This window comes from Corvus kubaryi, unplaced genomic scaffold (genome assembly GCF_017639235.1).
Source record: "Corvus kubaryi isolate FWS band 111438036 unplaced genomic scaffold, C.kubaryi_AGA036_p1.0 37361, whole genome shotgun sequence".
NCBI classification, from domain to species: Eukaryota; Metazoa; Chordata; class Aves; order Passeriformes; family Corvidae; genus Corvus; species Corvus kubaryi.
In genome coordinates, this window is record NW_024581118.1 from 365,793 (window position 1) to 384,137 (window position 18,345).

General features: G+C 42.1%; 1 protein-coding gene across 4 annotated transcripts in view; it reads left to right on the top strand.

Moving 5' to 3' along the window:
- The window catches only part of SMG7 (SMG7 nonsense mediated mRNA decay factor), a 53,041-nt gene that overhangs the window by 19,411 nt on the left and 15,285 nt on the right, over nt 1–18,345 (top strand). For 3 of the 4 annotated variants that reach the window (XM_042033803.1, XM_042033805.1, XM_042033806.1), the window contains exons 2-14: nt 2,671–2,702; nt 3,960–4,077; nt 5,092–5,224; nt 7,986–8,157; nt 8,989–9,060; nt 10,096–10,246; nt 10,581–10,716; nt 12,778–12,940; nt 14,026–14,182; nt 16,451–16,521; nt 16,836–16,896; nt 17,294–17,413; nt 17,647–18,082. In XM_042033803.1, coding sequence (XP_041889737.1) covers nt 2,671–2,702; nt 3,960–4,077; nt 5,092–5,224; nt 7,986–8,157; nt 8,989–9,060; nt 10,096–10,246; nt 10,581–10,716; nt 12,778–12,940; nt 14,026–14,182; nt 16,451–16,521; nt 16,836–16,896; nt 17,294–17,413; nt 17,647–18,082 — 1,822 coding nt within the window. The remainder of the gene's footprint in view (nt 1–2,670; nt 2,703–3,959; nt 4,078–5,091; nt 5,225–7,985; nt 8,158–8,988; nt 9,061–10,095; nt 10,247–10,580; nt 10,717–12,777; nt 12,941–14,025; nt 14,183–16,450; nt 16,522–16,835; nt 16,897–17,293; nt 17,414–17,646; nt 18,083–18,345) is intronic. The other variant, XM_042033804.1, reaches the window with a different exon arrangement.

Consider the following 18,345-nt stretch of genomic DNA (forward strand, 5'->3'; position numbering starts at 1 on the left):
TCTTATCCTGGCTTCGAATGCAGCTATTTGAAATAAATTGTTTCTAGGTGGAAATGAGAAGCAGCATGCTAATGTTAGACCTACTCTCCTAATTCCTTTGGCCTCTAGGAAGTATTGAAATAATTTCTATACATTTTATTAAATTAATTTTATTAAAAATTACAGCAACAATCCCTTCAGTGTAGCTTGCTGCAGTTTTATAAAATATAAAAGGCAGTCTGTGTTATGGCTGGTGAAGGGCTTGGTGCTAAAGTCTCTTGTTCTGTCAGCCCATGAATCTTCTCGTCCAAAAAAAAGTGTTTTAAATAAGTCTTTTTGGTAGAAGCACAGGTCTAGCCATATTATTAGGTCTGTGCATTTACAGAGAATCTGTCAGCAGTCACACTGATGTAGAGACTGAGGCTCTCTTCATCTGAATTCTCTAGGCAACAGTGAGGGCAAGCTTTTGGGGGGAAAAAAGCACCTTTATATTTCCCCTTTTAAAGATTATACTTAGTGAAAGGTAGTTCTGTACAAGTAATTTCCAGAGGAGTAGTTCTTGGCTTTTAAAGGGAAGAGGCTTTCTTTGTGCCTGGAGGAGAATTCTGGGCTTGTGTTTGTGGGCGCAGTGCTGTGTGTCCTGCTGGGGCTGAACCTCTCAGCATTCTTGGCTTTGGCAGCACAGATCATGTTCTCAGCTCAGAGTTCACAGCACTGGAAGATGTTTGAAGCATAAGCCAGACTGTAGGAACTTGGTGGCTGTTCAAGAAAGTGAGATTCCAGCACCTGAGCAAGTCAGCTTTTCCTTGGGAGCAGTGGCATTGCTGGCTGCCAAGTCCCAGCACCAGGGATTTGGCTCAGCTCTGTGCCTGACTGGATTTGCAGGGGAGCAGCGCACGGGCTGCCAAGGCACAGCATGCAGAGGAGATTCCTGTCCCTCCTCGGCTCTTCTTGGTTCCATGGGGGACAGGATCTGCTCATTCCCATCCTGCTTGCTGCAGCCACAGAGAGCCACCACTTAGGTGCCGTTTGCTACCTCTGTGTGGATGAGGAAGAAATGTTTCTTAGGCTATCAGCTTTCTCCTGACACAATAGCTGAAATTTGCATTGCTTGTCTCCAGTATCTCTTCTTCCAGTGTTCCCTGCTTTTCGGAGTTAAAAAACCATATTCACACCTTCTTGAAATAAGTAAACTGAAAGAAGTTGTCTTAAAGGCATTAAATTTGGATCAGGTGAGGAACATACAGATTCACTTTTGATACCAGTTAGATGTTCTTGCCTTTTGTCTTTGACTTTTGTTCTTGACAATTAAAGCTCTTAGGGCATCCCATTGCTTCTTGGATGGTACACTGTGGTGGCTATGGTGAGCTGCTATAGATAATGCTTGCATTTAATAAATAAATTTTGTGAGGGGACTTACCAATATACATCTTCCTAGTGATGTATATCCTATTCTGATACCTTTTTAATTCTCATGTGGACCTCAAAACCTTCCCTATAATTTGTGGCCCATAGGTAGATCCCAGAACAAACTGAAAAACTGTTTACAGTCATTACAACTTCACATTGCCAAGAGAAAGTATATGCTGGTTTCTGCAGCCTCTGTAGGGATTAGGTGGTGCTTTCTGCTGGCTCTCCATTCTTTTCCAAGCTGGCATCTGATATTCATGTTAGGCACAGCATGTCTTCCATCTTTTTTTTTTTTTGGTTTGGTTTGGTTTGGTTTTTTTTGCTGAGGCAGGTGAAGGGAGCATTTCATATGCTGGGAGGATTCCATGTCTGGTGTGGAAAGCTTGCATGATCCAAATCTATGTCACCACTTGAGTGTAGCGAGAGCAGAGGGAAATGTCCCACCCAAACCCAGCCAAACCAGGCAGTCTTGTCTTCCCTCTGCCAGCCCTGGGTTGTGTCCGTCAGGCCAGCAGTGCTGCTCCTTGAAGCTTTATGTACTGCTGACAGTATTTAACTGTAGTACCTCCGTTTCCTGCTCCTGCCGGACACTGACCATTCAGAAATATTTATTTATTGAAGGCTGCCCCAGTGTTCCTCTTTTTGGGAAGCTATTTGCCAACCTCCACCAGCAGTGGGGATTTGCAGTGGATGCTCAGTGCAGGAGTTGCAGATAGTCACTGTCATTCTTTCTGTGTGTACTGTGTGGTTTTTTTCCTTGAAAACCTGATCAAAGCATTACTTCATGGAAGCAGTTCGAGGAAGAGGGGTAATTGGGGAAGTCTTTATCCCTTCTCCCAACGAAAACTTGTGCAGCATGGGGGGCAGGAGAGCTGTGCCAGTGTGCTGACAGACACTGACAGGAGTTTGTGTTGCTCTGACTGTTGGCTCCTGCATTTCACGTGTGACAACTAAGAGTTGATATCAAATTCCCAGGTAAGCGGTATCACTAATGTTGGCAGGACACTGCAGCCACGTAAAGCTTAAAATGTAAACCATAAAGCAAGCGTTTTTAGTTTGTAATTGTTCAGAAAGAGGCATAAGCAGGGAAAAGTGAACAGTTGACTGCTGTTATGGGATGAGCTAAAAGCAGTCATGCTGTTGAACAACAGTAATTCAAATCCTGCATGGGATGAACTAGAGCAGAGTGAGTTGTAAGCAGATTCACCATTTCATGAATGTGCTTTGGCATAATTCAATTATTTTGATCTGTTTCTAATTTGTCTTACTGATTTCTTACAGGCAGGCAGAAGTCCTGAAGGCTGACATGACAGGTAATTGCCTTTATTATACAGTTGATCTAGCTTATTAATAATATTTGATTCCTGGTTTTGTTTTCCTTTTGTGGTCCTTTTGCTTATCATTCCTAAGAATTTTCTGGAAAGTGTGTGACCTTATGTTAAAGGCTTGTCCTCTGTATATAAATTAATAAATAGTATTTTAACTACTGTGCCCCTTTTGCCTGTACCTAATACATATTTTTGAAGTTGACTTTGGATGTTCTAAGCATTTGGAGATGAAGGTCGTATCTCTGCTTCTCTCGGAGACTCCTGCCCAGACTAGCACAGAAACTGCTGTACTTTGGATTAGCCAGGAAAAAAAACTGGGTGGTTTCAAGGACGGAGGTGATGGAAATGCTGATCTGAGCACTACCATGTGATGTGAAAGTGCAGCCCTGGATGCAGTGAAATGCTATGAGCTGTGATTTAAGCTGTACGTATTAGTGGGAAAAGGGAATGGTTTATATTAATGCATCCAGCCCTGCAGTACTAGCTTCCCTCATGAACCTTTGTTCAGCTGTGCTTGCCACCTTGTTGTAGTGAAAGTAGCAGGCTGCTGTAGTCCCCATAGGAATATTAAAACCACCTGGATCCACCTAAGCCAGCAGGAGTGGCTCCACCATCAGCATCAGGATTGTTTCCCTGGGGTGAGGCCCAAAGGTGATTGTAGAAGCCATGGGAAATTGGACTGTGTAACTCAATAGCAGGGAGCAGTGTTTGCACTCACCGTCTGGAATGGAGAACAGATGGCTACTGAAGAATTAGAAAATGGCAAGCATGCAGCAGTACTTGCCCACGGTGTTCTGTAAATACCAACAGCGTGTGTCCGTGCACTGTTGTATTTAGCATCCCTCCATGGATTTATTGTCTGCTAATTATTTTCAGGCTGCACTGGAAATTTTTCTAAATTCATCCAGTAGCAAGAAATTCTGCAGTTTAATAACTTACGGAGAACCACGTCCTCCTATTGGTTTTGCTTTTTAACTTGCCAGCTGCTAACTTTGTTCACATCTAGTTCTAATGTTGTAGGAGTAATCAGTTGTAATCAGTGAGCACTCAACCTTCAACCCATTTGTAGTTCTTGTATTTCACTACTCTGAGGAAATTGATAAAAGCAGGTGTTTGGTGGTGTGTATCTTACACTGAGCTCTATTCTTTCATTTGGTAAATGAGTGAAAAATCAGAGTAACTCCATAAATTTGTGTGTTACAAAAACCGTTGTGTCTTTGGTTTTTTTTCTTTCTTGTTCAGATTCGAAGCTGGGTCCAGCAGAAGTCTGGACATCCAGACAGGCTCTACAGGACTTATATCAAAAAATGCTAGTGACTGATTTGGAATATGCTTTAGATAAAAAAGTGGAGCAGGACCTGTAAGTACCTCACTGAATTTGTGTGTATGTATGTAATCTGGGTTGGGGAGCAGGAAACCTTGAGACTTCCAGAAAAGCAGTTGTATCCTATGGAATGGTTGTCTTACTTCCTTTAAAATAGGAACTGTGCTGTGGGTGAAGCATGAGAATACACTGCAGAGCTGATGCAGAGTATTCAGTAGGTGGTTAGTGTTTTACCTCTGGCAATTCAGAAGCAGCCATGTCATACAGGATTGGGTTTTGGAGGGCCAGATGGACGTGGAGAAGCTAAGGAGCACCAGTCTGCTCTGCTGTCAGGGAAGGGCTGAAGTCTGCATTTTCCAGAAAGGAGGAAATTTGCCTGATGTAATCACTTGGAGCTTTGAGCAAAGTCTAACAGGAGCTGAGTAGTTGCTGAAGAGCCACCTTTTAAGCCCTGTGAGGTAGAGCTGGGCAGAGGGAGGGGAATAATCAGGGGAGAACTTCATGGGTTGCTAATGACACCTTAAGAATCAGGGGAAGATCCAGCTGGGTTTTCTCCATGCCCTGAATCCATTCCCTGTTATTTAAGGTGCAGACATGGGTTGTAATAAGTTTAGTTAACAGAAGCATGCAGTTCTTTCAGCACTGAGGAAAGCCAGATGAGTAGGCTGGCTGAGTTGTCCTGTCCATGCTTCCAGTTACTGAATGGTTTTTAACCCTCATTTCTGTACCAGACATCTTGTTTTAGGGAGGGACTTCTATGCTGCCTAAAAAAGAATAATTGCAAGCAAATATTAATGATGTTAGTGTTAGTCATATACATATATATACATGTATATGTTAGCTATATATATCAGGATCTGTTTCCCTAGATACGAGAGGTGAGGAAAGGTGGTTATTCCATGTGTAACATTTGTTCTCATCTGAATGTCGCCTGAATTTGAATATTCTTCATGTCTGATGCTATGTAATTAAACAGTTCTTTCCTGTTACTTATGCCATCTGCATAAGACACTTCCAAAGTAAAAAGGTAAATGCTTCTTTTATTTTCAGTTGGAATCATGCCTTTAAAAATCAGATCACGACGCTCCAGGGTCAGGCAAAAAACAGAGCAAATCCGAATCGGAGCGAAGTTCAGGCAAACCTTTCTCTCTTTTTAGAGGCAGCTAGTGGCTTCTACACACAGGTGAGTTGCACAAAGTAGAGGATGGGTGGAGGATCAGTTTTAAGTGGGTAAAATCTGTTCTTTGCCCTTAGCTTAGGAAACTGCTGCTGTATTGGATTGAGCAGTGCACCTTGCTAACCCTGGTGCTCTAAGCAGGAGACACCTGCAGAGCTGGTGATGGGTTTTCTTTTGATCAGTCTTGAGCTGAAACTTCTGTGCATCTGGTTGTTGTTTTGGTGCAATTTAAGTTCCTTTCTAATAGAATCTGCTTTAAAGTCTAAACCCCACTGTTTTGGGTCAAATGTCCATTTCTTACTGTGTTCTGCTGTGACTGCTCAGAGCAATTATAAAGCAGCAAGAAAGGGTAGAATGATACTTCTTTGTGCTGTTTCTTGCTTTATGGCTGTGCATCTGTTGCCTTCTTGAACTACTTCCTGTGTGAATCCTCTAACTATTAGGTCTAGTGTTTACTGGCTCTCCAGTCCCCTCTTAAAGTCCTTTACTCTGTCTCCGCAGTGACCTGTGGTGTCTTTTAATTGTAATGTCTTACAGAAATGATGACACAAAAAACCTCGAGCCCAGCAGATGAGTTAGTTGATGATTTCATTGTACTCTTGGTTCTTTTTTTCTGCCATTTCTGTAATAATTCCCATTTGGCTTCTCATTCCAGTGTATGTGTTTGTGGACCATTGCCTTAATTCCTTTTCATTCGCTGTATAGGGAAGGATAAGCAAGGATAGTCAGTTTGTTCTTGGATTAAGTTACTCAGGAACAGAAATATGTGCAGAAAACGCAGATGCACAGGATGCGTGCGATGGCGTAATGTTTTGTTCTTTGCCCCTTCCTTGTGACTCCTAACACTGATGATAAGCACTGAAGCGTAAGTCTTTATTTTCAACAACAATTAGAACAATTAATTCACTTCTAGGAACTTTTCTTCCCCTAAAGTAAAACTATATTGTTGACTGCTCTTGGGCTAAGAATCTTTTGCAAGGTTTTCAGTTAGTTGCCAAAGGAGTGTGATATGTATTCATATACTTATTTCTTACTGACATATTTTTGCCCACACTCTTTCCTATGTTAGCTTTCATTAGATTTCAGCTTTAAATTATGGAGAATAAGACTCAGTGTATGATAATGCCCTTAACAAAGAAAACTTGCCTTTCTTTCCTTTTTTGCCCTCATTTGGTGTCTGCTTCAACAGCATTGTGGTTGCTGAATCCTCTCGCAGTGTTCAGAGTAAACTTCGTCATGACTAATTTACAGTGTCTTCATCTTACAGTACTCACAGTTGTACTGAGTAGTATATTTGTGCTGTATCAATTCCTAGTTGGATTCCAGACATCTGCAAGGCCAGCCCCAGGCTGCCCATGTGGCTATCCTTTTTTCCACTTCAGCATTGCTTTTTGGAAAGCTGCTTATTGGAAGCAGCCAGTTTGACAGGCTGTCATGGTTGCCAAGGGCTTTCTACCATCTACATTGTTTGTCTTGCAAAAGCCTTGTTCTTTCCTACAGTGGATCAGGGAGTTTTTCTGAGTTTGACACTGATGTTAATCACATTTTCAGTCTAAAGCCTTCGCTGAGCCAGGGTACCTGTTCTCCAGCTGTGAGGCCTCCACAAGTGACATCTTTGAAAGAGAGTATGAATTTTCTTAATTTGGTGTCTTTGAAGATGTCAAGTTGGTCTCTTTTATCCAGATTTCATCTGTGAGATCCTCTTATTTGGGGATTTTTGTTTACTGTATAAAGACAGAGCCAAAGGGGAGGGAGATGTAACACAAACCTCTTTCTGCAGCAAACAAAAGCATCGTGTCACATGTTTAGCTGTTGACAGACTGTGTGTCTCTGTCAGCCATGGGGTTTCTCTGTGCCTTTATGTGGAAGTGCAACCCTGCTGCAGGTCTGTTTTATTTGGAGACTGAGCATGTTTCCAGGTGGGAGAAAGTCTGTCATTTCTTACCTGCATTTTTAACCCTTTAACTCTGTCCAACAAACACTCTTCACTCTGGTTACTGTTACTTTGCAGAGTCTGTTAGGAGTCTGTTGGAGTCTGTTAGGAAAAACTTCAAAAGCACTGAGTAGAATGACAGAGTTGAGGTTTTCCTTCAATCAGCTTTTGAAATATTTGATCAGGTAGCTGATGCCTTGTTCCTTGAAAGAGTCTCCCTGTTGGCTTAGCACAAATATTTATTGACAGCTCAACCACTGAACATTTGTACTGCCTTGCGTTGCTTACAAACTTGGTTATGTTTCAGCTTCTTTCTAAAGTTTAAGTTGGGATAGTGCAGTTGGAAGTTGGAACAAGCTGCTTTGGAGGGAGAGGGATATTCCTTTCTATTATTTTCAGAGAACAGTGTCACTTCAAGGTATAAAACCCACTGTGTTCCTCTTCAGTGTCCCACTGAAAAAACAAAACAAACAAAAAGAGAAAGCAAAACCATAAAACCCAACAATATCTGTAGACTTCCCATAGTCAATCTCCACTGATAAATCCTTGGTGATTTAAATATCATGAGGATTGAGTTGCTTACTGGTTTGGGATGCAGAGCTTTTTCTTACTGGGCAGATGAACACAGTGGACACAATGGAACTCAGTGAATTCCATATGGAGAATGTATTTTAAAGTCTCATTTTCAATAACTTGAGCTTGTTCACCTCAAATATATTTGGGTCATCTGTGGTGAGCTCACCTCCGAGTGGTGCTCTGTTAGTTTTGTGACTTGTTTTGATGCCTTTCCAATGCTTGTCTTGAGCTGCTACTGACCGAGCCCTGTTTTTGCAGCTATTACAGGAACTGTGCACAGTTTTTAACGTAGACCTGCCGTGCCGTGTGAAGTCTTCCCAGCTGGGGATCATTAGCAATAAACAGACGCACACCAGCACTATTGTGAAGCCACAGTCCAGCTCCTGCTCCTACATCTGCCAGCACTGCCTTGTCCACCTGGGAGATATCGGTGAGTTTCAGAAGGAAAAGGCTGGGACATGGAGTTCTGTCTGTGTTTGGCTTCCAGAGAGGGATCTGCACACACCGTGGCAACTGCTGGAGCAAGTGTGCTCCACTTTAGTTGCTAGTTGCTGATTGTGCCTTTGGTGGTTGCTGCAGGGGGAAAGATCTGGGAAGAAATGCTGTTCAGACTTTTCTAGTGTATGTTACACGTTAAAACATGGAGACAGTTAATCACTGGCTTTCTAGTGATCTGCTAGAGTCTTGTCTTGTAGCATTCTAATCATGTTCTAGCTGGTAGGCACAGGGAAATGCTGAAACTGGTAACTATTACAAAAGCTTTTTGCAGCGGGCTAGCACACTTCTCCATCCCAGAACACTTAACATCCAGTGTACAAGGGCACCAGTTAGAAATCCAGCCTTTCATAAATGGGGTTTCTTTTTTACGTTAAGTTCACAGGTTTATTTCTTTCTTGATCTGAGTAAAACTTTGTGTTGTAGAAAGTTCTCTTTTCACAAGAATCTGCAGTTGCTTTTGGAGTAACCTAAAAATAGATCTAGTTGGTGATCATGCAAAGAGGGATGAAAAATATTTTTAGTTCTCTGTATGTGGTGTTCTTGGCACTGTTGTCCCTAAGACAGTCTTAGGTCCGAGACAAAACAGCCACCGCAGAATTGATTGTGTCAAATCTGGGTGCTGTTTGGTGTAACTGTACATTCTTCTGATGCGTATTTCTGAAATACTAATGAAATACTCTTCGGGTAAGTTGCATTTTGTGAAAGTAACTGCAGGGGAGTGGAATTTTGTGCCTCAACTTGGGTTTTTTTGCTGTTTTCTTAGCTCGCTATAGGAATCAGACCAGCCAGGCAGAGTCTTACTATAGACATGCAGCTCAGCTTGTCCCTTCTAATGGTGAGTCTGGGATAACTTTTCAGTTCATATTCCAAAGGAAGATTTGGGATATTGTTTTCTTCTGTGGCAGTCAAAAACCTGGGCTTTTACATAAATACCCCTCCCCAAATTCTCCAACCAACCATACAACAAAGCCTGACCCATCGGTAAATCATTTAGATAATGGTTATTTGCATGATCTGTGTTGCTTCCTTTTTGTGCAGATGTAGAAACAAGGAAGGTAATTCACAGCTTTACTCCAAGGCTTCACTACTACTGTACTCTGTTACATTCATACGTTATAAAGTACAATTAATGAAAACTTGCTTTACACCACCAATGTTTTTTTCTTTTATTATTTATGCCCATGTCAATTTATAAAGTTTAGTAGCTAAAATTGTATTTTTCAAGTTGCTGATGTGAGTTGGTTCAGGGATCTAGCTTTTTAGCTATTGTCTTCCAGTGGCCCAAAATGTAGGGATAGTGAGAGAAGGGTAAATTGCTTTTGAGCTAGGCTGCTGAAACCAGTAATTCAATTTTTTTAACCAGTTGCATTCTAACTGCAGAATTCTCTGTATTTTAAACTCCCTAGGCAAAAAAATATGAAATGTTGAAAAGGAAGTAAAATTGGGCTAGCTTTTGTCCAATAGACGAAGATAAATCATTGGTGATGAAAGCTTGGTTCTGACAGTATTTTATTATTTAGACAAAATACAACCAAACAAAAACTCAAACCCCAGAAACGAACAAGCAAATAAAACCAAACAGAAACCCCCATACCCAATCCTTCCCCATACAAAGTAAAAAAAACCCCAAAAACCCAAAAAACAAAACAAAAAAGAAAATCCAAACAGCTGCTGCACCACAAATTCAGAAGCTCAGAAGCTTTTTGACTGAAGTGGTACAGATCTGAGGCTGGGGCAAAAGGGTCAGCAGATGGATCTGAGCCTTGTCTGTTGAAGAACTGAGAACTTTATGCTCCCTTTCCAAGTGACCACATGGACTCTGAAATCTAGCATATTTCCCTCCAGGACAACTTGTCTTTTTCTCCCTTAGGTCAGCCTTATAATCAGTTGGCTATCCTAGCTTCTTCCAAAGGAGACCACTTGACCACAATTTTCTACTACTGCAGAAGCATTGCTGTGAAATTTCCTTTCCCAGCTGCCTCCACTAACCTACAAAAAGCACTTTCTAAAGCACTGGAAAGGTGAGACTAAGAGTAAATTATTGCCACTCAGATAAGCTGGAAGAGACTTCTTCTAAAAGTACCTGCCTTGCCAGAAGTTATTCATATTTGACAGTGGAAACAGAAATCCCTCAACCGTTGGCCAGTCAGAGCATCCTCACAGGTGTATGCAACAAAGAATAGTTTGTGAGGCTCCTGACTGTGATTAGTGAATACAGGAAATAAGCATATTGTGCCAACATGAAAAATAGCTTTGCATGGACATTCCTCCTTCATTTTGGAATAATTCTGTAATGTTATGTGCAGCTGTGTGTAATTCCAAAGACTGAATCAGGTATTTCTATTCTAAATGCAGTCGTGATGAGGTGAAGACTCGATGGAGCGTGTCTGACTTCATCAAGGCATTTATTAAATTTCATGGCCATGTGTACCTGAGTAAGAGCTTGGAGAAGCTGAGCCCTCTTCGAGAAAAGCTGGAAGAACAGTTCAAGGTTAGTTCTAACAACATATTAATTAGTATATTGAGGAAAATATTTTTAGCAGCTGAGTTCTGAAATTACAGTCCAGTAATAATTCTTTCACATGGTAAAATACAGGAAACTCAAGTATCTAGTTAGGGAAGGTTTGCATTGCAGCTAACACTGGATAGTTCTAGTAACTTCTGCCAAGATTAGGGCTTTTTCCCATTTTGCACGTGGTCCATTGTTGGTGGAGATACAGGAGAAATCAGTGACCACTCTTGATTCTCTGCTCTTTAACCTGGATGATTCTTGGATACCTGTGAAAAGCTCTTGATTCATCTGTAAAGTCTTGGCTTGGTGGCCTGAGGAATTTTGAGAGCTTCATTTTTTGGATGGCTTTCATTCACTCCCAGTGGTTATTAAGGCTGCTTTTAATCTGCCTCAGAAAACTTGCCTCTCCTGTTAGCAATTTGCCCTTAAAAAGTGTCCCATACAACCTTAGTGTGTGCAGACTAGAACTATGTGGAACACGTTTCCCATGGAAAATCCAGGAGTCCCATTGATTACATACTCAGCTCATTATGTTGGACAATACAGCAATGATTGAAACAAAAGAATTTTGGAAGGTATTTATGCAAAGTAGTAGCATTTCAGAGAGGACATTGTGTTAACTGGTAAATGCCTTTTGGAAACTGATCTGCCTCAACTTCCTAATTTGTGGAAAAGAAGCAGGGAGGATGGATATGTTCAGCAGAAGAGTGGATGCTTTTCAAAAATAGGAAAGGGGAACATGGTCTGAGCAATATAAAAATATCACAAATATTCTTTACAGTGTCCTTTTCCATATTTTTGTCTTGAATTGTGCTGCTACAGCCACGTTCACACTGTCTTTAAAATAAATTTATAAAACCACAGAATTTGCTGTGAATTAACTTGCAATGTGGGCTACTCCCACCCTGGCAGGTAATGTTGTTTCAAAATGTAGTAATTGTATCTCTCTGTGTGTGTTGCTGGCTGTTGAGCAAGCACTGCTTTTCCCACTGTGCTTATAATCAATAATTATGAGCATTGCTCAGGCATGTGGAACATTCTTCATTTTCTGAACTGATACAGGGTGTTAAAGCAGCTAATTGAGCCCAGATTTGTTGCTTAGATTACCTTTCTTGGTTTATATTATGCAACATAAGGCCTAATTTATGAGAGAGCAACTCTTTTGGCCTCAACGAGTTGAATGTGGATGTGAAGTTGGCTGTATGGTAGTGAATCAGTTTAACTTTGTGGCTGATCTTAACTCTGAGGAGAGCAGTTGCAGGGTTGGGAGTGTTCTCAGTCAGGCCCTGGGTGCTGCTGCTGGCAGGACTGCCAATCTCAGTTGTCAGCTGTACGGTGCTTCTTCATGCCCTAGTTGAGAGAGTCAAGGGTGAATGTGGAGCTTAAACCTTTAACACTAGTTAATCTACCTGCTTCCCTGATTGTTGTGTCTGAAGATACGTTGGCTGAGATTTAGGATACCTCCTTTTTTTTCCCCACAAAAAGCCTTGAAGTCTCTTTTCCTGTCCTGAGAAAGGTGTATTTTCCAGCATAGTTACTGAAAGGCATCTGTAAATAGCTCTCGCTGTTTTAGTCTGCCAAGGCATTCCGTGACCCATGAAGTCAGGTGTGGAATTAGTCTTTAATGCATAACCATGCAGTAGTTAAATTTTCCTGGGGTGTTTTTTTAAAATGTCACCTTCTCCATGCTGGTTCTTTGACAGGCAGACAAACCCAGTGGGTCTATGGGCCTTTGCAGTGCTGTTACTATGCATTCAAAATTGCACTTGCTCTGGAAGGGAACCATATGCAAAGGGGATGTTGATTTGTTGTGTGTCTGAGCTGGTGTACAAGCAAAAACCTTGTGCTTAACAGTGGGCACCTGCCCAAGTCCTCCTGGGAAGCCCAGTGCTGTGCTGGGAGGGATGACCTGAAAATAAATCCAGAATGAATGTTGCCTAAGGGCAGAAGCATTAGTCGAGCAGTGAAGGAGCAACTACAATCCTTTCAAGCACGTGCTTTGCCATCTAAAAATGCATATACCCTGTGTCTTTGTTGCAGAGGTTGTTGTTCCAGAAGGCCTTCAACTCTCAGCAGTTAGTCCATATTACTGTGATCAACCTGTTCCAACTGCACCACCTGCGAGACTTCAGCAATGAAACGGAGCAGCACAACTACAGCCAGGATGAGCAGCTCTGCTGGACACAGCTCCTGGCTCTCTTCAGTAAGTGTGGGAGCTAATTGGTTTTTGTAGTTCTCTTGATTTTAACGTGGAATCCATTAGTAATTTCCTCTCAGGGTCTAGCTTAATGGCTGTGTGAGGTAAGTGCCAAGAATAGACATGAGGGAGAAAGTTGAAAGAGATGATGGTCACACAGGATCATTTATGTCAGCAGTGCTGACTTAACACTAGATTTCTGTGTCCGGACTTACTCTGTTTGAAGCTTTACAGAACTCTGCATCATTTTCCTGGTTCTGAAAGAACATTTTAACTTGGGTGCAAAACGGGATCCAACTTGGTGGTGAGTAGTACCCCTCTTGGGGGGCTGCTCCCCAGTTGGCTGCATACAGTTGGAGTTGCTTTGAATGAAACTGGTTCTGATTCAACAGGACTGAAGTTGAGTCAACTAGGACCTCAGCTACTTCTGTGCCTTTGGTAATATCAACCAGGAGATAACTGAGAGTGCAGAGCATTGTAGACTCTAGCCACATAATGCTGATTTGCTTAACGTGATTGAGCCTGTTGTCAGCTTGGCCTTGTTAGTCAACACCTAAATTTCTGAATAGCTGGATTTCTCCAAATTCCAGCCTGGAGTTGATTCTGAAGGCAGCATGGTCACACTGGTGTGGTTACTCTTTCTCAGCTTGTGTGCCCTAAAGGGTCTGGGCTGGGTGCCTGCCTGCAGAGTTCCAGTGCATTTGTGTGCCTGCTGATTGAAGTGAATAAAGTGCAGGTAGGTAGTTGAGTTGATAATTTCTAATAAATAGGTGAGTGAATATTTCTGCACTGGGCTTGTCTCATCTGTTTTTTTTAACTTACCAAAATGACTTGCCATGACAGTTGAAGGGATATAAGATGCCAAGATTCTGCTGCATAGTACAAAGCTATTAAAAAGCCCTATGTTGTGATCTGTTGGTGGATTGTTTAATATGAGGTAGTTGGGCTGCCTTATTCTAAAGAACTAGCTCTTAGAATAGGGGTTTATGGGGCGGGGATATGTTTGATTAGGTTATTTGGTCAACTTTGAAGTGTCATTCCCACATCATGGAGTGTTTTTCTTTTACTTTTTCCTCTTACTCTGTTTCTAGTGTCGTTTCTTGGAGTTCTGTGCAAGTGTCCTTTACAAAACGACTACCAGGAGGACTCTGGGGCTGCATATCCTCTTCCAGCTGTGAAGGTTTCGATGGACTGGCTGAAACTTAGGCCCAGTGTTTTCCAGGAGGCAGTGGTTGACGAAAGACGGTAGTGAGTGTTAATCTTTCTCTTGATACATTTTGTTGCATGAAGGTCCTAATTACTGTTGATCCACAAATTAGTCATGTGAAAAGTGATCATATAACTCATCATTACAGATACCGAAATGATAGAAGGTGTATGTGCTAAAAAGTTCATAAAGCAAAACATGAGACTTGTTGGTTACATGAGCAAATTGACTCATTTAATTTGCTTTAGGTTTGTTGTCACTTTTGCTTTAGGTTTGTTGTCACTTTTTTAAGATCGGGGGATCTATTTTATAATGTCCAGTTTGAGCATAACTAGTGAGTGTTCCCGTAGCCTAATCTAGTATAACAATTTCTCAGATTACTGAGGAAATGGCAGGAGAATACTTGCCTTAATTTCGTGCACTAAACCATCACTTGGGCAGTGCTGGTAGTCACCCAGGAATTAAATTCAATTTAGTAAAGGGGCTCTTTAAATGTCAGTGCATGCATAACTTCTGCACTGTTGCTCTGATTTTTCACTTCTGCCACTAATCTCATAAATTAAGACTTAAATTTTTCAAAACTCACCAATTTTTTTAATAGTCTGTTAACTTTTCATGAATTACCACGATTCAATAAAGTGTTTCTGTAAGGTGATTCTTAGGATCAGAGTGACTGTTACTGACGCAGGTGGATGAGTATTGTTCCCAAGATGGGCACTCCAGGGAAAGCAGTGTGATGTGTGGGGAACAGGGGGCCTATAACTTCGGTTTGTTGAGGAAAACATAAAAAATCCCAAAAAACCCCTCGGAGTTTTGGGAGCTTAAACCACAGAATTCCTAAAGACAAGATTAAGGAAAAGGGCTCAGAAATGGTTTTAAGATGGTGGTAACTATTGCCCTGTGCACATCCTAAAGGAAGACTTATGCCTGTATTTTAATAGGCAAGATACCTAATTGATAGCAAGTAGTCCCTGCAGAGAGGACATCCAGGTAGTAATTCATGGAGTAAATGGCTTTAGGCTGAAAAGGGCATATTTAGATTGGATGCTAGAAAGAAATCCTTCGCTGTGAGGGTGGGAGGCCCTGGCACAGGCTGCCCAGAGAAGATGTGGCTGCCCCATCCCTAAAAGTGTCCAATGCCAGATTGGACAGAGCTTGGAGCAACCTGGGGTAGTGGAAGGTGTCCCTGCCCATGGCACAGAGTGTGGAATGTCCCTTCCAGCCCAAACCATTCTGGGATTCTCTGAAGGAACGCATTTTCTGGACAACATATTACTGACTTTACTTGCCTCATTGAAGACCTCTGGGGTGTTTTTTCCTTCTTTTGTCCCTTGTCAGTCATGGGATGGAGCTGTTGCTTAGTATAGTGTAGAGAATAATCATGAAGATCATGCTGCCAGTGCCCGCAGCTGTGCAGGAAAGCAGCTGAGGGTGTACAGTGCTGTTGGGGACATGGTGCATTCTCCAGGCCACACACTGGATGATGGCTGAAAGCCTTGCTGAGGAGGACACATTCATTTCTCCAACGCTGAGCACAGTGGGCATCCTGAAATAGTTTTCTCTTGATTCCGTGGTACCCATCAGTAAAGAAGAAGGATTTTTGGACTTTTAAGTGGGAGCTTTTAACAAACAGGAGGAAGCAGCCTGGTGGTAGCAGTTACGTGTTAACCACCTCTGCAGTGATCAGTGTGGTTTTAAAATTATTTGCTCCAGGACCTTTGGAAAGAATTGCCAGTCATTTCTTGTACTGGTATTGTGAGGGCAAGGCAGGGGACTGCAAGTTCACCTCTAGTTTAATGGTCTTACTTGGTGTAACCCTTACTTAGAGTCTCTTCCCTTGGTGGTGAATGCTCCAGCACTACAGTACAGTGTTCTTGTTCACAGAGCAGAAGTACTTCTGCACAGCTGTCTTGACAAATTACTTTGCTGTCTAAACTGATTCATTGACTGTGCCTTGGGAGCCATCACCTGTGGACTGGAAAGCATGAGTTGCAGACAGGTGCTCACAGCACTTGCTCATGCTGTAGGTTTATCTGGTTAAATTCACAGTGAGCTCTCTGGCCTGCTGGATAATGAACACTGTGCTGCGAGAGCCTGGGTTCCTTGGGAACTTTAGGTTGGCTTTTTAGTAATAGTTATTTTTTCAAGAAAGTGGTCTTTTCACTGACACTTTGCGAGAAACTTTTCTTGGGAATCAGAGGATTAATGTAAACTGTGATGGTAACAGCATTCAGTGGTTTTTTGGTAAAGCAAACGCATCCCATGTTTTGCAGTTTTCACTTAGGGTTTGCCTGTTTTCTAATTTGTAGCATATGGCCCTGGCTGATCTCTCTTCTAAATAGTTTCCAGCCTCATGAAGAAGATCTATCCAGTAATAATGGTAAGGACACTTGTAGTCTGTGCTGTAAAGAACTGGGAAAAACAATGTTTTTCCTGCTGATGTGGGGAAATACAGTTGAAGAGCAAATAAGGAAGCAAGTTGTCTTCTTGTATTAGTTCATGTGAGTACTTTGCAAATGTTGCTTTCTTGTGCTGAGCAGACTTTGCTCTATCATTCCTGAATTCCTCAGATTGCGGGGTGGACCAGTTAATAGAAGGCTTTAGTATGTGTAGAGACCATGCTTAGGTATCTGCTGTGATACTGTGCTCAGTGCTTTCATGCTTTCCTTATGCTTTTTACTGTCTGTTTGTCAGCAACCCCCCTTCCAGAAGAATTTGAGTTGCAAGGATTCCTGGCTCTGAGGCCCTCGTTCAGGTGGGTGACAGCTGAAGGATCTTGCACCCTTGCTGACGTCACGACTTTGACAGACATTGGCCCGTTCCCTACAATATCTTATTTATGAATATTTACTGCTGTATAGATTGATGTCGGTCTCTTCAAAACAACTGCAATGGACAGTGTAGCCCTAAGAAATTCTTGAGGTTATAATACTACTCATGACCCCACTGAACCTCTTTAATGTAGGTGCATCTTACCAGATGAGAATTACATCTGTAAATCAGATATCTCTTAAGAGCCACGTTTTGAATAATATCTGGTGAAAGTTCACAGGTTTTAGTAGAGCAATGCTGACACGTTGTATTGCTAGAGAAATAGGATATTGCAGAGGGTAATTGTGTAATTAATACTCGCTCTTCTGTGTCAATACTAGGAACTTGGATTTTTCCAAAGGCCACCAGGCAATTACAGGGGATAAAGAAGGGCAGCAACGTCGGATACGGCAGCAGCGCCTGATCTTCACAGGCAAATGGATTGCTGATAACCAGCCAAGGTAATTGCAGGTACTTTGTGTATCCCATGCTGCTGGAAGCTGAGGTGACACAGGTGCCAGTGTGGAGTGTTATTTTTCTCTCTGTTCAACACAGCAATTAGCTGTAATGTGAGCACAAGATGCTGACAGCACTAATAACATGTTCTGTGGGTCAGCAAGCCATTCCTTCACAGACTGATTATAAGTAATGTAGTTTATGTACTTGTTTTTCAATTCTTTCCTGTCTTTTTCAGGTTGATTCAATGTGAGAATGAGGTAGGAAAGCTGTTGTTTGTGACGGAAATCCCGGAGCTCCTACTGGAGGACCCTAGTGAAGCCAAAGAGAGTCTCGCCTTACAGGAGACATCCATGGCAGAGCCGCTGTGTGCTGATGGGAGCCCTGGACTCAAATCAGTGCTGTCCTCTGGCAGAAGTCTGAACAACAGCTGTGATGCAGGAGAAAAACCGATGGTCACCTTCAAAGAGAACATCAAGCCCCGGGAGATGAACAGAGAACAAGGGCGCATCTACCCCCCAAAGGACTTAGCGAGGGAGAGACGGGACTTTAGCAAAGGAATAGTAGCAAATAAGAATGATGGGAAGAAAGAAAACAATAAAAGAAAGAATGAGACTAAGAAATGTGGCTTGGATAAGATGCAGGAAGCAGGAAAGCAGAATGTGGCAGTTCAGGTAAGCCTTTAGCTCAGAGGGACACTCTGTCTGAGACTGTGCCATGTTGTGTCAGGGCAGTCACTGCTTGTGTAGAGTGTGGCAGAGCTGAGGTCTCACTGTGGACCCTACAGCTAATGCTCAAAAATATAAAACAATTCTACCTCAAAGACCAGGCGATGGTGATCTTTGGATCTCTTTGCTTTTCCTTGATGCTATCCCAAAAAGAGAGGGAGGGGGAAAAGAGAGTGTAATGAAAGGTGATTTTGCTGTAACTGTCTTAA